We start from the raw sequence: 22,362 nt of genomic DNA on the forward strand, positions 1-22,362 counted from the left end.
GCAGGTTACGGGTTCTATTCCTCGTGCAGCTCACTGAAGCAAGTCTGTCAAGTCATCTGGTTTAGTTTTTGTTCTTCACGTGCATGACGTTCCTCCTGCAGGAACGGTCATGTCTTCACGGCCAGGTGACATCTAATGTAATCAGATCTAGGCTGAATCTGGTCTAAGTGAAATCCAGCATTTGCAGAGAAGTTACCTTTGAAGGCGTCAGCTTGCTGCTCCACTGACTCCCTCACCATTTTCCAGAAACAGTCGGAGACGGCCAGGCTCAGGTTCTTGGTGGTCACCTGGTGGGCCTTTAACATACCATCCCTGGTGGAGTCACACATTTATTTAAAGCTTAAACTCAATTTACTTGTCGAATTGAAATACTGAGAGAAACAGTTTTAAAACTATCAGGACCGAAGTAAAACACCGGCAGAGGTTCCCGATGTAGTTTTCCTCTGGGAACGGAGACAAACCATGGAGTTGTCCGGTTTGGCTGGTTTAAGGAAACCTACCGCACTAGCCGTGAATTCTGGAAGAAGTCTTCCTCATAGTCTTTGATGGACTCTATGCTCTCCCCACTGCTGCCTACAGAGGAGAGAAGATGACAGGAGGTCAGAAACGGACCGGTCACCCATTAGCTGGTTACAGGAGTGGACATATCACACGGAGGATTCCTGAAGGGTGTACCTTACCTTTCCCTGTCACCACTGCAAAGTAGCCCAGCGCCTTCATGGGGAACAGCTTCCCCTCCACTATCTGCTGGATCTGAAACAGAACGGGGTGAAAGGGGATGGATTTACTTCTCGTCTCTCCACTCTGTTCTGTAAAGTCAGTTTACTTTGGTAGGTGCAGGCTTAGACTAAGGAGCTGATGGCCCTCGTGCTGCAGACCAGGACACTGCAGTGTCCTCATAGCAGGTTGGCACAACTTGTCCAATAGTTTAAAAGAAGCACTTTTAGTCGCTTCTTTCCTGCAGCGCTGACATTTCGTTGCTACCTCTAAATTCCTCCAACCACTTTATTACAGCTTTATTTGATTGTGGCATTTTACCTATGCCTGCCATGACGGCATATCACAGAATCACAGAGTAAGTCACTCAAAGTACTGCTATGTAATAGAAGACTGGTGGTTTACTGTTGATTCTAATCATCAGAGTGAGACTCTGATGCCAAAACCCAAATCTGATCAAATCAACAATCATAATCCAGCTTTAAAAATCACAACTGGGACGGCGTCCGGATGGCATGGCGGTCTATTCCGTTGCCTACCAACACGGGGATCACTGGTTCGAATCCCTGTGTTACCTCCGACTTGGTCAGGCGTCCCTACAGACACAATTGGCTGTGTGTGCGGGTGGGGAGCCAGATGTAGGTATGTGTCCTGGTCGCTGCACTAGCGCCTCCTCTGGTCAGTCAGGGCGCCTGTTCGGGGGGCGAGGGGGACTGGGGGGAATGACATGATCCTCCCACGCGCTATGTCCTCCTGGTGAAATCCTCACTGTCAGGTGAAAAGAAGCTGCTGGTGACTCCACATGTATCGGAGGAGGCATGTGGTAGTCCGCAGCCCTCCCCGGGGCAGTGACCAGGTCGGCTCGGAAGAGTGGGGTAATTGACCAGGTACAATTAAGAGGTTCAGTAAGAAATCTCCCCCGCTGTCATTCTCTATATGAGTGGTCTTCATGCGGTTTTATGCCGTGACCCACCCATGGACATGCTTTTTGGCCTCGGGCGCACCAAATACTTTGTACTGTAAAATAGGCAAAAAAAATCACATAACCTGAATATTAAAAATCCCCCATATTGATCATCCGTGCAGTATTCCCCTTTTCAGTCGTCAGTGTTGACAAGAATAATCAAATGAAACAGACACTGCATGTCAACATTAAACATTTTCGTGATATTTTAGGATATGATCCAATCATTGCATTTTTTGCACTAAGAAATTATGAAAAACAATGTTTTCTTTCTTTCCTATCTCTATCTCCAAACAAAATGAGTTCTCATCTCATCTCATCTTCAGCTGCTTCTCCGGGGTCGGATTGCGGTGGCAGCAAGCTAAGTAGGGCACTCCAGACATCCCTCTCCCCAGCAACACCCTACAGCTCCTCCTGGGGGATCCCAAGATGTTCCCAGGACAGATTGGATATGTAGTCCCTCCAGCAAGTTCTGGATCTACCCCGCGGTCTCCTCCCAGTTGGACGTGCCCAGAAAACCTCCAAAGGAAGGCGCCCAGGAGGCATCCTAATCAGATGCCCGAACCACCTCAACTGGCTCCTTCTGATGTGAAGGAGCAGCGGTTCTACTCTGAGCTCCCTCCAGATGTCTGAGCTCCTCACCCTATCTCTAAGGCTGAGCCCAGACACCCTACGGAGGAAACTAATTTCAGCTGCAAAATGAGTTTATTGTGGATATCCCACAATCCACCTGGCTGCGTCACAACCTGTTGCAGTGTCCACGTATTATAGAACCAGCAAACCCGCTGTTTAACTAAAAGAATGCCTCTCCAGAGTCTGTCTGCTCGGATAAAGCTGGGTTGGGGTCCTGGGTTAGGATGTCTTACTCTATTGGGGCTGGCCAGGTTCTTCTCAGCCAGGTCCACCTTGGTCAGGACGAAGATGGTCCTCTTCCCCTGAGGGTCCATCTGACTCACCAGGTCTGTGACGATGCTGCGCTCCGCATCCACACTGCCATCTGGACAAACATGAGGGAGGGAGGGAAGGAAGGAAGGAAGGAGATGAGAGAGAAAGGAAGTCCAAAAAGAGGAGAACCGTGGGGATGAAAATGAACAAAATGGAGAGGAAGGTTGAAAAAATTAGAGATGAGATGATTCGTGATGAGCACATATGTATTCGGGTGAACGTGTAAGTGTACGAAGTTTAAATAAAGTATTTCTTTTATTTCTAGAAGTGTTGTAGACAACTGTCTCTCTGATGGACTGAAGACCGTCTCTCTGATAGACTGCCAAACCACAGGAAGGATGAAAGAAAACGGACAAACAGCTTGGCCTTTGTCAATTATACTTACAAACAATCTGATTAGGCTTCAGACCTGACACCATTCCTCAGTAGCTTTATTATGTGGAAACTTTTTTCGGGGGGTGGGGGGTTTCCCCCCCCATTTTTCTCCCCAGTCGTACTTGGCCACTCTTCTGAGCCGTCCTGGTCTCTGCTCCACCCCCTCTGCTGATCCGGGGAGGGCTGCAGACTACCACATCTCCTCCGATACATGTGGAGTCACCAGCTGCTTCCTTTCACCTGACAGTGAGGAGTTTCACCAGGGGGACGTAGCGCATGGGAGGATCACGCTATTCCCCCCCAGTTCCCCCTCCCCTCCCGAACAGGCGCCCCGACCGCCCAGAGGAGGCGCTAGTGCAGCCACCAGGACACATACCCACATCTGGCTTCCCACCCGTAGACACAGCCAATTGTGTCTGTGGGTGTCTGATTTGAACCAGCGATCCCTGTGTTGGTAGGCAACGGAATAGACTGCCACGCTACCCGGACACCCCTGTGAGAACTTTTCTAAGACAGACGTTTTACAAAGAGCTTTTCACCAAGACAAAGCAGAGACAAGTCAAAATAAAAGGGGAGCACCAAACACACGGGCTGCATTCAAACCACCGGCTACTGAGATGCTGCTCAGCTCTCAATCATTTGTCTCACTGTTCACATTAATTTTTGAAAATAGACCATATCAAATATAAATGTGAACAGTCCTCTATCCCGAGACCAGGCACATGTTCAAACAAAGAACACATGACATCTTGTGACCTCACTCAGACAGGTCACCAGTCAGTTTTACAGAGTGGCCTGAGTTAACAAGGTGTGTGTTCATGTGGTTTTACTTCTTCATCTGTGCTACGTTTGAGGAAAAGAAAATCATAATCAAGTGACTGAATGAACGACAAAACTATCAATCCATCCATCCACCAATCTCTTCATCCATACGTACAGTCCATATCAATAACTAAACCGACATGCTGCAGAAATGATTATATCATCCTGCTACCACTGGTCCAGCTAGTCCTGGAGAGTCCCACCAGAGGTTTGGGGTGTGTGTGTGTGTGTGTGTGTGTGTGTGTGTGTTGGCGTGACATTGACTCACCTTGAATACAGAGGATGATGGCGTTGGGGTTCTGCATGTAGGCTTTACTGATGCTGAAGATGGTCTCCTTGGTGTCTGCCGCCATGCCTGCCGTCACAGTCTGACAGGAACATCACACAGGAAGTTAATGAGACTTTGTGTTGGTGTGTCTACGCGTGTGTGTACTCATATTGACAGAATTGTGAGGACAGGGGTTAATTTGAGCGCTCTTACTTTGAGGCAGTGGATTTTGGTAGTTTTGTATTTTGCGGTTTTGTCAGTCAGCTAGATTTAGGCAAAAGTCAATGTCGTAGGGGTCTATTTTGTTGCCTACCAACACGGGGATCGCCGGTTTGAATCCCCATGTTACCTCCGGCTTGGTCGGGCGCCCCTACAGACACAGTTGGCCATGTCGGCGGGTGGGAAGCCGGATGTGGGTTTGTGTGCTGGTCGCTGCACTAGCGCCTCCTCTGGTCAGTCGGGGTGCCTCTTCGTAGGGAGGGGGAACTGGGGGGAATAGCGTGATCCTCCCACACGCTACGTCCCCCTGGTGAAACTCCTCACTGTCAGGTGAAAAGAAGCGGCTGGTGACTCCACATGTATGGGAGGAGACATGTGGTAGTCTGCAGCTCTTCCTGGATCAGCAGAGGGGGTGGAGCAGCGACCGGGACGGCTCGGAAGAGAAGGGTAATTGGCCAAGTACAATTGGGGAGAAAAAGGGGGAACCCCCACCCCCCAAACAAAGTCAATGTCAAGAAATTGACAAGTTTTAACAAGGATTCTAGGAAACGTTTACTCAGTTCACAACTCGGGTCAGTTCAAATATCAAACCAGCACATCATACAGATAAACTGTACTGACAAGCCTCTCTTAATATGTACTATACTACTATTGCACACTCATTTCATCTCATCTCATCTTCAGCTGCTTCTCCGGGGTCGGGTCGTGGTGGCAGCAAGCTAAGTAGGGCAGTCCAGACGTCCCTCTCCCCAGCAACATCCTCCAGCTCCTCCTGGGGGATCCCAAGGTGTTCCCACGCCAGATTGGACATGTAGTCCCTCCAGTGAGTTCTGGGTCTACCCCGGGGTCTCCTCCTAGTTGGCCATGCCTGGTAAACCTCCAAAGGAAGGTACCCAGAGGCATCCTAATCAGATGCCCGAACCACCTCAACTGGCTCCTTTCGATGCAAAGGAGCAGCGGCTCTACTCCGAGCTCCCTCCGGATGTCCGAGCTCCTCGCCCTATCTCTAAGGCTGAGCCCAGACACCCTACAGAGGAAACTAATTTCAGCCATTTGTACCCGCAATCTCACCCTTTCGGTCACTACCCAAAGCTCATGACCAGGGGTGGGCAAACTTATCCAGAAAGGGCCAGTGTGGGTGCAGGTTTTTGTTCCAACCAAGCAGTTACACACCTGATCCCACTAATCAACCAGTAGAGTCTTTGCTGAGGAACTTGATTAGGAGACACAGGTGTGTAACTGCTTGGTTGGAACAAAGACCTGCATCCACACTGGCCCTTTCTGCATAAGATTGCCCCTGCTCATGGATAAGCTTGCCCCTGCTCATGACCATAGGTGAGGGTGCCCCTCCGAGAATCATCACCTTAATTTGGTGGAGGGGTCTGGGTGTCCCGGTGATCCTGGGAGCTGTAGCTCCTGGTAGGGTCTCCCAAGGCAAATTGGTCCCAGGGGAGGGGACAGACTAAGCGATTTCCAATAAATCCAATGAAAGTACACCAGCAGAGCGACAGCACCTCACCCGGAACAGGGAAACTGGGGCCCCCTCCTGGAGCAAGACCTGGGAAGGGAGCTCACCAGCGAGCGTCCGGTGGCCGGACCTTGGCCCATGGGCCCCAGTCGGGCCCAGCCCGTAAAAACAACATGGATGCACCACGCTGTGGACCCACCGCACACGGGGATGAGCATTGGGGTAGGGTGCAATGCAGGCTGGGCGGCAGACAAAGGCGGGGACTGGGGCATGCCGACTTCCGGCATCGCAGACTGGTCCTCGGGACGTCGAATGTCACTATTGCATACTATTACTATAAAGTAGGGGTGTAAGAAAATATCGACACACTTGAGTAGCGCAATATTATGTTTTGTGATACTGTATCAATTCTCCAAAACACTATATCCATTTTTAATCAATAGTTTACATGCAAAGATTCGTGGCAGACAGTGGTTCATGTTGTGTTGTGTGTAAACCCCCGACCGCTAGATAACAGTGTTGTAATCTATCTTCAGCCATTTGACTCTTCCACTCCAACCCAACAACGTAAACTGAGACAGGAAGTAAACACAAAACAAAGTTCTATGAAATCGGAACATATCATCTTGCTTACAGTATCGCAATATATTGAATCCTAACCCCTGTACCGTGATACGTATCATATCACCAGATTCTTACCAGTACACAGCCCTACTATGAAACAGTAAACCTAAGCAGCTTACTATTTTCACCAACGCAGAACAAGTCGTAAATTAATAGCGGTTCAACACTCCAGTCAACACAAGTTTTGTGCTCCGCTGAAGACAGAGTTACAGTCATGACAGCCAGAGGAAATTATAAAGTACCATAAGGCAAGTTATTTCAGTTGTTCACCATTGTGCCAGCTATTAGTTCCCGCACCCTCTGATCAGAAAGTGCAAATGTGGGTGCACACAGCTTTATGAAAATGAAATCAAGACAACCCATCTTTTAAAAATTATCAGCTTCAGCACTTTTCCAGAAAAAGCATGAACATGGCCCAATACCAAATTTGTGTGTGTGTGTGTGTGTGTGTGTGTGTGTATAAGCACGAGTACTCACACTGATGACTCCAGGTAAGTCGACTAGCACCATCCTCTGGATGCCGGGGCCTTTGACGCTCAGGGATATTGTCTAAGCAGCAGAATGAAATAAACAGGACAAATCTTCATCTTCATTCTACCACACACTGAGAAGGCAGTTTGACCGATGATCTGAAGCGTTTACCTCTGGGCTGACAGTCTGCCCCTCCTTCACACTCTTCCTCATCCTCAACTCGATCTCATGCCTCAGGGCAGCCAGCTGGAGCAGTGTGTGTGTGTTTGTGTGTGTGTAACAAAGGAGACAGATAGTTAGAGATTGACTTTCAGAGCAGATTGAATGAATGAGTGAATGGATGGATGGATGAACGAATGGATGAATAAATGAATGAAGTGTGTTTTCTAACTTACGTCTTCCTCCTTGTTCAGGTCGAACTCTCTGCTGCTGTCTTTAAACATGGCCATGTGGTGGGGCCCCTCACTGAGTGTTACCTGGGTTAGGGAATAGTCACAGTAATTTTAACCCAAATTTTCTTTAAGGGATTGCTAAGAAAAACCTTAACTTGTCACCTGAATTTTAAAAATCAGTTGGCAAATCATTTTTAAACATTTCCGTCAGTGGTTGACATACAGCATGTTGATGATGATGATTACTCTTCACATCAAGAAACAGACCAATAGATGTGGGATCCACAGCAATATAAAATATGCTCTTCCGCTTCCGGTGTGGGAAGATGGCGGCGCAAATTCACGTTTGCAGCAGCCTCACCCAGTACTGTCCATGCAGTGTCTTTGTCCACATCTGCGTCTAAGTTTGTGTCTTCGTTTGATGGCTGGGAGAGCTGGCGCTGGATCAGCTGGGAGAGCATGGTCTGCCGTGTCCTGTGGGCCCAGGGACCACAGCCCTGCCTGGAGCTGCACCCAAAGAGGTAACACCGAAGTAGGTCTCCTAGCCCATGCAGACCAGCAGTTCCGATAACACTAAGGGCGGTCTGACGGCGGCCTCGCCTAGCCTTGACTATGTTTTTGGTGTCATTGTGTGAGTGCGGTGAGGTGTGTCGAAGCAGTCTGGCTGGGAGAGCTGGCGCTGGATCGGCTGGGAGAGCTTGGTCTGCTGCGTCCGGTGGGCCCAGGGACCATGGCCCTGCCTGGAGCTGCGCCCGAGGAGCAAACACCAAGGGCGGTCTGACAGGACGTGGAAGCGGGGCAGGCTAAGCTAACTGCTAGCCCATGCAGACCGGCAGTTCTGACAGTCATCCTGGCGTTCACTCTCTTGGACAGTGAAATTTTCTTTTTTGACATGCTGGATGTATGTGTTTTTGTAGTTGTTTTTTTTTGCGGTTTGGATATGTGTGATTTTGTAGTTTGGATGTGTTTTTGTCTTTGTGTTGCACTGCTGTGGGCGAGGGGAAGTGATATTTCATTTCATTTCATGTGCGCAGGTGCATGGTATTAAACGACAATTAAATGTTCCTGATTCCCGATGATGTGATAAATGTGAATCAGGACCTGATAACATCTTTTCTCCCGAGCATTTCCAGGCTTCTTGTGCAAGTCATGAAATTTGCAAGACTGGGAAATTATCAAGTTTTTACTTTTCAAGAATTTCAGAAGCTTCTTAGGACATCCTGACTAGAGGGGGTCACAGGGAACATCCAAATGTGTACCAACTGGCCTGCCCATCCAGGAATACAGTACCTTGACAGGAGAGCGGGTCATCATCTCTCCGGAGCCCCGGGGAAAGATCCGGGCCTGGGCGATCATTTCCAGCACACTGGTCTTCCCTGCGCTTTGGTCCCCGACCACAACCACCTGAAATAGCAGGAGGAAGAGGATGGGATCGAGGGAAAAACAGATTGGATGAAGAATAAAGAATAGAAAAGGAGGGAAAAAGAGGAAGAAGACAAGAGGAGGAAAAGGGCTCCATTTATGTTTGTAGAACTCGCCTTTTTGCCTTATCCTACAATTAGTTGCCTTTAAATTGAGTGCTTCACAACCCGTACTGCATGCTGGGTCGGTTTCTGTCTCAGTGAATTTACCAACCACTGTTCTGCCGACGAGATTATAGCATATAGATTATTGATGAGATTATCGAGTATAGCATATAGTGTATAGATTATTGATGAGATTATAGCATATAGATTATAGAGTATAGATTATATAGTATAGTGTCAGACAGAGTGATGAGTATGAAGATTATAGAGTATAGATTATATAGTATTTCATTTCATAGATTACAGAGTATAGATTATATAGTATAGTGTCAGACAGAGTGATGAGTATGAAGCTGGAAATTGAAGGTGTATTGCTGAATGTTATCAGCGCATATGCTCCGCATGTTGGGTGTGAGATGGAAGAGAAAGAAGAATTCTGGAGTGAGTTGGATGACGTGGTGGAGAGGGTACCCAAGGAGGAGAGAGTGGTGATTGGAGCGGACTTCAATGGACATGTTGGTGAAGGGAACAGAGGTGATGAGGAGGTATGGTGTCCAGGAGAGAAATTTGGAAGGACAGATGGTGGTGGATCTTGCGAAAAGGATGGAAATGGCTGTGGTGAATACATATTTCAAGAAGAGGGATGAACACAGGGTGACGTACAAGAGTGGAGGAAAGTGCACACAGGTGGACTATATTTTATGTAGAAGGCGCAATCTGAAAGGGATTGGAGACTGCAAGGTGGTGACAGGGGAGAGCGTAGCTAGGCAGCATCGGATGGTGGTCTGTAGGATGAATTTGGAGACCAAGAAGAGGAAGTGAGTGAAGGCAGAGCCGAAGATCAAATGGTGGAAGTTGAAGAAGGAAGACTGTTGTGTGGAGTTCAGGCAGGAGTTACGACAGACACTGGGTGGTAGTGAAGAGTTGCCAGATGGCTGGGCAACCACTGCAGAAATAGTGAGGGAGACAGCTAGGAAGGTACTTGGTCTGTCATCAGGACAGAGGAAGGAAGACAAGGAGACTTGGTGGTGGAATGAGGAAGTACACCAAATTATACAGAGGAAGAGGTTGGCAAAGAAGAAGTGGGATAGTCAGAGAGATGAAGGAAGTAGACAGGAGTACAAGGAGACGCAGCGTAAAGTGAAGAGAGAGGTGGCAAAGGCAAAGGAAAAGGCGTATGGTGAGTTGTATGACAGGTTAGATACTAAGGAAGGAGAAAAGGACTTGTATCAATTGGCTAGACAGAGGGACCGAGCCACAAAGGATGTGCAGCAAGTTAGGGTGATCAAGGATAGAGATGGAAATGTGCTGACAAATGAGGAGACTGTGCTGAGAAGGTGGAAGGAGTACTTTGAGGGGCTGATGAATGAAGAAAAAAGAGAGAGAGAAGGTTGGACGATGTGGGGATAGTGAATCAGGAAGTTCAGTGGATTAGCAAGGAGGAAGTGAGGGCAGCTATGAAGAGGATGAAGAGTGGAAAGGCAGTTGGTCCTGATGACATACCTGTGGAGGTATGGAGATGTTTAGGGGAGATGGCAGTGGAGTTTTTAACTAGATTGTTTAACACAATCTTGGAAAGTGAGAGGATGTCTGAGGAGTGGAGAAGAAGCATACTGGTACCGATTTTCAAGAACAAGGGTGATGTGCAGAACTGTAGCAACTACAGAGGTATAAAGTTGATCAGCCACAGCATGAAGATATGGGAAAGAGTAATAGAAGCTAGGTTAAGAGGAGAGGTGATGATCAGCGAGCAGCAGTATGGTTTCATGCCACGAAAGAGCACCACAGATGCGATGTTTGCTTTGAGAATGTTGATTGAGAAGTATAAAGAAGGCCAGAAGGAGTTACATTTTGTCTTTGTAGATTTAGAGAAAGCATATGACAGGGTGCCGAGAGAGGAGATGTGGTATTGTATGAGGAAGTAGGGAGTTGCAGAGAAGTATGTAGGAGTAGTGCAGGATATGTATGAGGGAAGTGTGACAGATGGGTTCAAGGTGGAGGTGGGATTACATCAAGGAGTGGCTCTGAGCCCTTTCTTGTTTATAATGGTGATGGACAGGTTGACGGACAAGATCAGACAGGAGTCTCCATGGACGATGATGTTCGCAGATGACATTGTGATCTGTAGTGAGAGTAGGGTGCAGGTGGAGGAGAGCCTGGAGAGGTGGAGGTATGCACTGGAGAGAAGAGGAATGAAAGTCAGTAGGAGCAAGACAGAATACCTATGCTTGAATGAGAGGGAGGACAGTGGAATGGTCAGGATGCAAGGAGTGGAGGTGACGAAGGCATATGAGTTTAAATACTTGGGGTCAACTGTCCAAAGTAACGGGGAGTGCAGTAGAGAGGTGAAAAAGAGAGTGCAGGCAGGGTGGAGTGGGTGGAGAAGAGTGTCAGGAGTGATGTGTGACAGAAGGGTACCAGCAAGAGTTAAAGGGAAGGTTTACAAGATGGTTGTGAGACCAGCTATGTTATACGGTCTGGAGACAGTGGCACTGACGAAAAGACAAGAGGCAGAGCTGGAGGTGGCAGAGTTGAAGATGATAAGGTTTTCACTGGGAGTGACGAAGGACAGGATTAGGAATGATTATATTAGAGAGACCACTCAAGTTGGACGGTTTGGAGACAAAGCAAGAGAGGCAAGACTGAGATGGTTTGGACATGTGTGGAGGAGAGATGCTGGGTATATTGGGAGAAGGATGCTGAATATGGAGCTGCCAGGGAAGAGGAAGAGGAAGGCCAAAGAGGAGGTTTATGGATGTGGTGAGGGAGGACATGCAGGTGGCTGGTGTGACAGAGAAAGATGCAGAGGACAGGAAGAAATGGAAACAGATGATTCGCTGTGGCAACCCCTCACGGGAGCAGCCGAAAGTAGTGGTAGTAGTAGTAGATTATATAGTATAGATTATAGCACACAGATTATTGACTATTGCAAACTGTTCTCTTCTCTCACATCTTTTCTCTCTCTCTGAATGATGTCTTCTCCTTTCTCTTCTTCTATGTGTGTGAATGGTGTGATGCGAGTCTCTTCTGTGTGCACATGCAGTCTGTCCTTCTCCCAGGTCTCCATGGTGATGGTGGTCACCACCTGGACACTGCTTGGCATCCCCCTCATCACATTTTCTTCTTATGTATCTTCTAAATGCATGTAATTTTGTTATCCTGTTTCAGTTTTGTATCCTTCTCTAACTAAGACATGAGAGGAAAGTGTTTTCTTGCTTCTTCTTCTGTATATGTGAATGCTGTGATGTGAGTCTCTCTTGTGTGCATGTGCAGTCTGTCCTCCTGTCAGGTCATCGTTACCATTCCCTCACACTACCGGTTCCCAGCTGACGGTTTGTTTGTCTGTTGCCCTGCTTGCTTTTAACTTTTTAACTTCCAGTTTAATCTTTTTAACCTTAATAACTCACCACTTCGACTTCTGGACGGACTTGATCACACTGAAGTCTCCGATTCTGCAGTGCTGGGGCTGTTTGTGGCTTGTTTCTAACCTGTGGCTAAGCTAACAATGCCAACTTTGCCCTGTGAGGACTGTGTGCTACTGAAGAAAGCAAATAGAAAGATTCGCTGACCTTGAAGAGGATGTTCAACGGCTTTCTGACAAACTCCATATGAAAGATTCCCTTTTATTTATTTATCCCCCCCCCACCCTTTTTCTCCCCAATTGTACTTGGCCAATTACCCCACTCTAAGACTACCACCACATGCCTCCTCCGATACGTGTGGAGTCATCAGCCACTTCTTTTCACCTGACAGTGAGGCGTTTCACCAGGGGGACGTAGCACTTGGGAGGATCACGCTATTCCCTTCAGTTCCCCCTCCCCCCTGAACAGGCGCCCCGACTGACCAGAGGAGGCGCTGGTGCAGCGGCCAGGATACATACCCACATCTGGGGAATTGACCTCCTCAGTCTCAACTGACTGCAGGTACCCCACCCTTATAAACAATACAGCTGCATAACGACCGACACCAATCACCAGTTTCATATGCATATATGGTGTGACCATTAACTAGAGTTTCGATGACCATGTGTACCATTCACAGAGGATTGGGAAATGGTTGCAATCACAGCATTTTAAGGTGGTGACAGATGTACTCTTAGGCCCCCCCCCCCCGTTCAGGGATGGTCGTTCCCTCTTCACATAGATGGCCCCTTGAGTCCCCGTTCAAACCAGTGTTCCTCCCTATCAAGGATGGTCACATCCTCATCCTTGAAAGAGTGGCCACTGGCCTGTAGATGGTGTAGACTGTGGAGTCCTGGCCTGACATGTTAGCTCTTCTGTGTTGTGTCATCCTCTTGACCAGCGTCTGTTTGGTTTCCACAATGTACAAGTCACAGCAATCCTCCTGGCACTTAACAGCTACACTAAATTGCACTGTTTGTGTCTGGAACCTGATCCTTGGGGTGGACCAACTTCTGGCGCAGTGTGTTTTGGGGTTTGAAAACAACTGAGATGCGGTGTTTGGAAAATAACACTCCGGCCACATACAGAATCACCACTGGTTTATGCTTAGACAGTTGTTGTCCTTCTCTTCCCTCAATCGGCTGGTGCACTGTTTGGGCATCTTCCTGGCTTTGACAAATGCCCAGTTAGGATAACCACACTTAACCAGGGTCTGTTTAATGTGGGATTTCTCCCCTTCCCCGGCTGCTGTGTGGGGACGTTGTCAGCTTGCTGACACAATGTCCTGATGACTCCTAGTTTGTGCTCCAGTGGATGATAAGAGTCAAACCTTAAGTACTGATCAGTATGTGTGTGGACCACACCTGGGTTAGAATTAAATCTCAGGATGTAGCACATTTCACCGACTACATTAACTCTGTGGACAACCACATCAAGTTCACCAGGGAGGATGTGAAACATGACAGGTTAGCTGTAAAATTGCAATTGGTGATGGAGGACATTTGCTTGTTCTTGTTTACCGCAAACCAACACATACTGATCAGATGCTAGCTGATCAAATTATTCATTATCGGCATTTTCTGTCGCTAATCTTCTCCCCAAAATCTTAGCATTATAGAAATAAAACCAACATAAACACTGTTAGCACCCGGAAATGGACAGACAGCTTTGACACCAGTGGAGGAGCGTTAAGTGACAAGATTCCAGTTCCAGTGGCTGTGGAGCCATGTTAGACCGGTACTCACCCTGGGTAGGTGGTCCTGAGTGTTGTAGTTGGAGTCATAGTCTGAGAGAATGTCCAGGACTTCAGAGTACATGTCAATAAGGGATTTCTGTGAGGAAGAAAAGGCAGTCTAAGGCTTGATGAAGTATCTATAAGTAAATCAGTGGGCTGGAGCTTCCAGTTCCACCAGCAGGACGATAAAGAATCTGTCTGAGCTCATTCAGAGACACTAAGTAAGGTAGCCAGCATTACAAACACATCCAATATGAAGGACTTGGAGGACCAGAGCATATGTGTGTGTGTGTGTGTGTGTGTGTGTGTGTGTGTGTGTGTGTGTGTGTGTATTAGAGGGTGGGATGATACCAGAATGAATTCTAAATCGTTCATACGGCCTTCACGGTTCGATACGGCCTTCACGGTTCGAGACGCTCCCCGTTTCGCGAGCTCGTGTGTTACTAACACCAGAACAACCGGGATGTCAGCCTCCCTCATGACGGCTGGTTTGAACCTCTACATGGTGTCAAGATAAACACCCACCCATCTGAGATGTTACTGCATTACCCACGTCAGTATGTCTGTTAGGAAACGACTGACACCAAAATTAACACTTTAGCGACTTTAACACTGTCGTGAATTCAGGGGGCAGCCGGGAACCGCCGCAGCCCACTGAACCCGGGTGTCCCGCACCACGGACGACCACGTTAACCGGTCGACTGAAGGGTCTGGTCAGTTAGCCAGCGGGCTAGCGAGTCCACACATCCGTGATCGTTACACTACTACTTTTCAAACAACTGAAAATGGCCGCTGTCCGACGCCTGTAAACACTGTGACGCCCCGGTGGTAGTCATGGTGCGTCTGTAACGGCGTCTGTACCCAGACATGTTGGAAGTAATACCTGAAAAACAAAACGGAAAACACACGTTGCTGATCTAACAAACGTAAGATGGCCTACAACACGTGACATGTAAAGGAACTGAACGTTGTGAAGGAAATGACGCCAACAACACACGCCATAAATAGTCACATGACGCACACGATGACGCACAAGTCACGCACGGTCATTTTGACCGCTAGTGGTCATTTTAGGTAGATCTAATATAACTTTTTAGAGTGCAATTCATCCTAAAACTCATTTTAATACAAATATAGGCAATTTTAGGAGCGTTCAGGGAGTGGCAGGTCTGCATCTTTTTTTCCCCACAAAGTTATTAAACTGAAAATCCAAAACGGTCAAAACAGACCGCCTTGGTGGTTCTAGTAGTTTTTAAAGTTTAAAGTAAAGCAACTGTGTTACACAACAAGAACAGATGGCACAAAATGTTGTCAGAACTTTTGCACTTACATTGGGTGTGAATACGTGCCTTGATAATGTCCAATAATGTCAACATGTTGGGCCTGATTCTAAAAATCAGTGACAAATAGAGCTGCAGTGGTGTTTTGTGTCTTGCTCACCAAGCCGTCCACTGTGTCGCACTGAGTCCAAACCGTGAGCCCTGAACCGTGAGAGGTATCGAACCGTGAAATATGTGAACCATGACACGTATCGAACTGTGACATGTGTGAACCGTGAGACGTATCGAACCGTGACACGTGAGAACCGTATCGAACCGTGACACGTGTGACTCGTCCCACCCCTGGTGCGTCTACATATGTACTTGAGCGTATTTGTCCCACCTTGACTTTCCTTTGGTGGATGCCCTTGTCGTCCTTCTGCAGCACCACTTTTCTCAGGTCCTTGTTCTCCTTCTCCAGCCTCTCCAACATGCGCTGGTACTTCATCTACATAATGTAAAACAAAAACAAAAACCTGAAAATTAACAACCAGCACAAATCTACACACACAACCGCATGTTACCAGAACAAGACCATGTCTTGTCTTCCTACATAAAGCAGTAAGAGAATTACAGTGCAGTTCCGCTACAGTCCTGGAGATGGTCATTTTCATGGAAGTGTGTGTCCTGTGTAGGTGGTGCTGAGGGGAGTGTGAGCTGAGCTTCATTCCAAATGAATGAACGTCACCAGGGCTGTTGTGTCAGAAACAAACATAAAACCTGGTTGAACCAGAGTTTTACTTATTGATGTAGTACTATGTGCTGGTAAAGGTCTTCCACCAGCTTGCTCTGTCATACAGTGGCAAGAAAAACGTAGGTGGGGACGGTGGACAATCCGTCCTCACCAACATGTTGCTGAGGTTTGAGGGTCTTTTTTTTTTTTTTTTTTTTCCCTTGTTCTCCCCAGTTGCATCAAGCCAAATTACCCCACCTCTTCCAAGCTGTCCTGGTCGCTGCTCCACCCTCTCTGCTGATCCGGGAGGGCCGCAGACTACCACACGTCTCCTCCGATACATGTGGCATCACCAGCCGCTTCTTTTCACCTGATAGTGAGGAGCTTCACCAGGGGGACGTAGCACGTGGGAGGATCACGCTATTCCCCCCAGTTCCCCCTCCCCCCTGAACAGGCACCCCAACTGACCAGAGCAGGCGCTAGTGCAGCGACCAGGACACATACCCACATCCGGCTTCCCACCCGCAGTCACGGCCAATTGAGTCTGTAGGGACCAAGTCGGAGGTAACACAGGGATTCGACCCAACGATCCCCATGTTGGTAGGCAATGGAATAGACCGCCACGCTACCCGGACGCCCCTCATTTGTTCTTTTTAAATATCCTGGCATAACCATGGACAGATAATTCCCATGCAGTATAAATTTAAAAATATACAGCAAGTAATGTAACTGTAAAACTAGACAGATATAAGACATACAGACTATCTCTTCTGCCATCACACAGTAAGCCATGATTCTACTGTACCTGGGTCCGGAGCAGTTCCTCTTGAAGCTGGTCAATCTTTTCTTTGTCTGAAGACTGAAGGCAGGAGAAACAGGAGGAAGAAACAAACAGCAACCAAGAGAATTAACGCTCCTTCTCTGACCTTCACACTCATGACCTGCACCCCAGCAGCTCGTCAGTCCAGCTGCACACACTCTGAACTCCACTAGCACCATGGAGAAGTGGTTAACATGCAAATCACACCACAGTGGGTACAGGAGTTGAGAAAAAAAATCAAGTTAATGAATAAGATGGAAGGGAAACCAAAGTCAGATTCCAAGCGGAGGGTATTCCAACCATCGATAAGTGGGCTAGAAATCACAGGCACAAATCACAATCCCATCCCTGGAAAAGATGTCAGAATCTAATCAAGAAATCATTACCAAGTAGCAATGCAGTGAAGCTTTTACACACGATGCATTTGATTCTATCAGTTCTGTGCGTTCAGCAGATTTTTTCGGGATGATAGGTGATGAGATAGGGCGGGAAAAGGAAGGAGAAAGCAGATGGGATTAGCGGAAGACTAGGAATTAAACACACAGGTAGACAAAAACACAGTACAAAGTTCTATCTTAGACTATCTACACTAGACGACAGGAACAGGAAGTGTCCCAAGCCAAAGTTTTAGCGATTCATGATGTCGTTGCGATGCTCCGTAACATTTTAGTTGTCCTAGGAGGAGATTCCGTTAGAAAACATAAAGCCCCGTATAGAGAGAGTTCATGTGCTGATGGCAACCTGATGACAACCTTGCTAGTGGTAACCTGATGATAACCCTGCTAGTGGTAACCTGATGACAACCTTGCTAGTGGTAACCTGATGATAACCTTGCTAGTGGTAACCAGATGATAACCCTGCTAGTGGTAACCTGATGATAACCTTGCTAGTGGTAACCTAATGATAACCCTGCTAGTGGTAACCTGATGATAACCTTGCTAGTGGTAACCTAATGATAACCCTGCTAGTGGTAACCTGATGATAACCTTGCTAGTGGTAACCTGATGATAACCTTGCTAGTGGTAACCTTATGATAACCTTGCTAGTGGTAACCTGATGATAACCTTGCTAGTGGTAACCTGATGATAACCTTGCTAGTGGTAATCTAATGATAACCCTGCTAGTGGTAACCTGATGATAACCTTGCTAGTGGTAACCTAATGATAACCCTGCTAGTGGTAACCTGATGATAACCTTGCTAGTGGTAACCTGATGATAACCTTGCTAGTGGTAACCTTATGATAACCTTGCAAGTGGTAACCTGATGATAACCCTGCTAGTGGTAACCTGATGATAACCCTGCTAGTGGTAACCTGAAGATGACCTTGCTCATGGTAACCTGATCATAACCCTGCTAGTGGTAACTGATGATAACCTTGCTAGTGGTAACTGATGATAACCTTGCTAGTGGTAGCCTGATGATAACCTTGCTAGTGGTAACCTGATGATAACCCTGCTAGTGGTAGTCTGATGATAACCTTGCTAGTGGTACCTTGATGATAACCTTGCTAGTGGTAACCTGATGATAACCCTGCTAGTGGTAGCCTGATGATAACCTTGCTAGTGGTACCTTGATGATAACCTTGCTAGTGGTAACCTGATGATAACCTTGCTAGTGGTAAACTGATGATAACCTTGCCAGTGGTAGCCTGATGATAACCTTGCTAGTGGTAACCTGATGATAACCTTGCTAGTGGTAGCCTGATGATAACTCTGCTAGTGGTAACTGATGATAACCTTGCTAGTGGTACCTTGATGATAACCTTGCTAGTGGTAACCTGATGATAACCTTGCTAGTCGTAAACTGATGATAACCTTGCCAGTGGTAGCCTGATGATAACCTTGCTAGTGGTAACCTGATGATAACCCTGCTAGTGGTAACTGATGATAACCTTGCTAGTGGTAACCTGATGATAACCCTGCTAGTGGTAACCTAATGATAACCTTGCTAGTGGTAACCTTACGATAACCTTGCTAGTGGTAACCTAGCCAACTAAGAGCTTTTGAGTTTTCCATTTCGGAATTGGGCAGTCATGAATCTTTCCAAAGATGCAGCTCATGCCATGCTGCAGGTTGCCACTCCACTCCATGCAGTGTTTCAGTGAATAAGAGAAGCAGGGGGGGGGGGGGTCTGGCACATTGAGAAATAGAAAGAAAATGATAAAAGTATTACTATTCTCATTTGTGACTTCACTCTCACTACTGCTGACTGCTCACCTGAAAAATATGCGGCTCTGTTGAGTCACAGAAAGTAGAAATATTTTACAGATGGGGGTCGGTGTTGTGTTGCCACCCAGACCGGCGGGCGCACCCAAAAAGCAGACTGTCCAATCACAGCTTTGGACACTGATCCAAAGGCGGCGACTTAATCCAGATGCAGTGCAACAGAATTATGAAAAATTGTTACCTCCGGCTTGGTCAGGCGTCCCTACACACACAATTTGCCATGACTGTGGGTGGGAAGCCGGATGTGGGCATGTTCTGGTCGCTGCACTAGCGCCTCTTCTGGTCAGTCGGGGCACCTGTTCGGGGGGGAGGGGGAACTGGGGGGAATAGCGGGATCCTTCCGTGCGCTACATCCCCCTGGTGAAACTCCTCACTGTCAGGTGAAAAGAAGCAGCTGGCGACTCCACATGTATCGGAGGAGACATGTGGTAGTCTGCAGCCCTCCCTGGATCAGCAGAGGGGGAGGAGCAGCGACCGGGACGGCTCAGAAGAGTGGGGCAAGTGGCCGGATACAATTGGGGAGAAAAAGGGGGGAAAAATCCACAAAAAAAAAAAAAAGAATTATGAAAAATGGAAACATAAATATTAGAATGCAGTGTTTCCATGGCAACGGCTGGCACACGACTGCTCACGTGCACTGTACTTGTCATGTGATTCATCTTATCAAATGGCTTCCTTGATGCAATTGCCTCTACATTTCAACAAAGATCAACACAATTATTTCCACTGCGTCCAAACTATATCACCTGACTAGTCTAGAAAGCTGTGATCGGAGAGTCCACTTTTTGGAGGGGGCCATCTGTTTGAACTTGCTCTCAGAGAGGAGAACTGGCTATATTTCATGAGAGATTAACGCAGTTGACTTGCAATATTTCTCTGGCGTAAGCAGTATGGTCACTGATACAAAATGCCATCCAACTAAGGTAATATGATCATTTCTACCAATTTCTTGGGCGTTCTTGGACACAGAAATGTTTAGGAAACTGTTGTCGATAGTGATGTTCTCTCTGCATGAGATGGGGCAGTAGGAATATATGTCCAATGGAACCAGGCTAAGATATCTGTCCATGCCTGACCATCCAAAAATCCATTGACAAAGAAATAACCAACCTGACTGACTAACATAGTGTGTGTTATGACTATCAAATGGCAAAGACTTGGCAGTCTCAGGGTGATGGAAGTCGTTCCAGTCTAGACTTTATTCTTTACAGATTCAGTTGTTAGTGTGTGTGTCCAGGTAACTGGTATAGTATGTAGGGGGGATTGCTTCTGACTAAAGGTCTTCTACATCTGTTGTTTGGTAGGAAGGTAGGGTGGGAGGTGCCTGGATAGAGGTAGGATGGGACCTTCACCTTGCGTTTCTGCTGAGGGGGGCTGGGACTGGGGTTCGGAGGCGGGCTGGGGACGGGCTCTGGCGGTGGAGGTCGCGCGTTATTGGCCGCAGCGGCCCGCCGGACCTCCTCCTCGTGCTGCTGGATCTGCTGCTGTATGAGAATGAGCTCGCCGAGCAGACCCTGCTGGGGGCGGGACGTCACAGTGAGAGACAGGCAGGAGTAGCAGCAACAATCAACCAACGAGCTGGGCAAGTCAGCCAGCCAGACCAAGACCAGAGGAGCACCTAAATACAGGCCCAAAACAGAGGAAAGACAAGCCTATGCCCGCAGTCATCAGCGTGGGACCTCCACAGGCTGTAGTGCCACCATCCAGCCATGGATCAACACGAATGGAATCAATCGTCTTTGGGAATCTTGCCACCGTCATCAGCATTACAACAAAGTCATTCTCTCTGGCCCACAGGGGAGATGACAAAGTTTGCCAGTCTGAAAGAAGAAAAGGCGACTGATACCTCAACCAGCACCTCTCAGCTTGTGGCATGCCACTGTGATTCCACCGTCATCCATAGCAAACAACAACACTGCTATGACTAAACTATTGTGCCCTCGACATCAGTCAGGCAAAGCCATCCAAAACATTACTTTGCTCCAAGGGGTAAAACTTACTAATTTCCACATACTGTAATTTTTACTGACTGCTCACATTGCACGCTGTATATGTTTAACATAGCCAAAGAGGGGCTAACAAACTGATGGGTCTCATCGTAATTAGTCAAATGAAGATGATGGTGGTAAGGAAGATGAAACAAGTAAAGCCAGTCCTGGGTAATTTGCCCTATCAGGGGTGGAGAGGAGAGGCTGTAGCCAGGGAGGAGGTGAGCTTAGCTTTAGTCCACTGGTCCCCAACTCGATGCTGCCTGTGTTAAAGTCATCAAACCAGAATGAGAGTACCCACAAGCAAAGAGCGATGAGGAGGGAGAAAAGCTGTCCGATGAAGGCTGTTCATTGTTATCGCTTTACAGATTTATAATTCCTTGCTCTGCAAAGCATACATGATGTCCTTGTTGGTTTGAAACTTCTAGAAAACTAGAAGTCTAGTCTAATGGGTAAACTAGTAATCTGGTACCAGTTAATATGTACTCTTGTTAGGAATCACAAGTTTGAACTAAAAGCAGTGTTGAGCAAAGCCCCTAACTTCAGCCCACACATCTTCGCTCATTTATTCAACTTTAACTGTGTACAAAAAGACATGTTTTCCATGGAGTGGGGAGGAGGGCACTTGTGGAGGACAGACATGAAACAGAATGGACATGGAAGTCAACAGGAATAAAACAAATATGCGGACAAAGTGACCGCAGGACAACATGAAGCTAGAGGAAGGTGTGGTCTTCCTGACTGCTACTAGAGGCTTCTGGGGAAAAACAACAGTGAGAAGCATGAGTAGAGGGAGAAGAAGCAGCAACGATCAGTGATCAGCGACTGTATTTTGTAAAGAGCTGAGCTGTGATCTGTGAGCAGCAGCACCATGCAGCAGCAGAACATCTCAGATGCCCACAGACGGCTGATCCATGACTGCTTCTTCTCGCTGAGTCAGATTAACCAGTTAAAAACACAACACCTGCTTTGTTACAGAGAACAGAATCCCTTCAAGGCCTTACCCCTCACCATGACTTGCTAGATAAAAACACATTTCTATTCAAGACTGTCAGCAGGTTCATATGGTTAGTGTTCTTATTTCATGAATGTTAAAACAGGAAATGGTTTTACTTGCACAAAATCAACATGGTGATGGAAATTAAGTCTATTCTATTGTTTTTTTCTTCAAATGTCAGTTTTTAACATGTTTTATTAACATGTTAAATTGAGTTTTCTGAAGTTGTGTCAATCAACTAGCATCCCAGAACTCACCAACTTGCAGATGTCATGAGGCATATCAGATAGCTGAACCCTGTACTTTTGGATTAGTGTGAACATCAACCCAGTAAAGTATTTTAAAATGGCGTCCCTGGTGTCATCCGTTACAATTTGACCAGATATAAACTACTGTTACTGTGTGGTGAATA

The 22,362-nt window shown here is 47.2% G+C and overlaps 1 protein-coding gene across 1 annotated transcript in view; it reads right to left on the minus strand.

Moving 5' to 3' along the window:
• Positions 1-22,362, minus strand: part of opa1 (OPA1 mitochondrial dynamin like GTPase) — an 85,145-nt gene that overhangs the window by 47,008 nt on the left and 15,775 nt on the right. The window contains exons 7-19 of the mRNA XM_056276129.1: positions 20,318-20,482; positions 16,725-16,778; positions 15,590-15,694; positions 13,938-14,024; positions 8,556-8,669; positions 7,269-7,349; positions 7,045-7,119; positions 6,880-6,951; positions 4,092-4,191; positions 2,548-2,678; positions 681-753; positions 501-573; positions 197-312 (exon numbers count right to left, since the gene is read on the minus strand). Of these exons, the coding sequence (XP_056132104.1) occupies positions 197-312; positions 501-573; positions 681-753; positions 2,548-2,678; positions 4,092-4,191; positions 6,880-6,951; positions 7,045-7,119; positions 7,269-7,349; positions 8,556-8,669; positions 13,938-14,024; positions 15,590-15,694; positions 16,725-16,778; positions 20,318-20,482 (1,246 nt within the window). The remainder of the gene's footprint in view (positions 1-196; positions 313-500; positions 574-680; positions 754-2,547; positions 2,679-4,091; positions 4,192-6,879; positions 6,952-7,044; positions 7,120-7,268; positions 7,350-8,555; positions 8,670-13,937; positions 14,025-15,589; positions 15,695-16,724; positions 16,779-20,317; positions 20,483-22,362) is intronic.

The sequence above is a fragment of the Lampris incognitus genome, chromosome 3 (genome assembly GCF_029633865.1).
Source record: "Lampris incognitus isolate fLamInc1 chromosome 3, fLamInc1.hap2, whole genome shotgun sequence".
In the NCBI taxonomy this organism is placed as follows: Eukaryota; Metazoa; Chordata; class Actinopteri; order Lampriformes; family Lampridae; genus Lampris; species Lampris incognitus.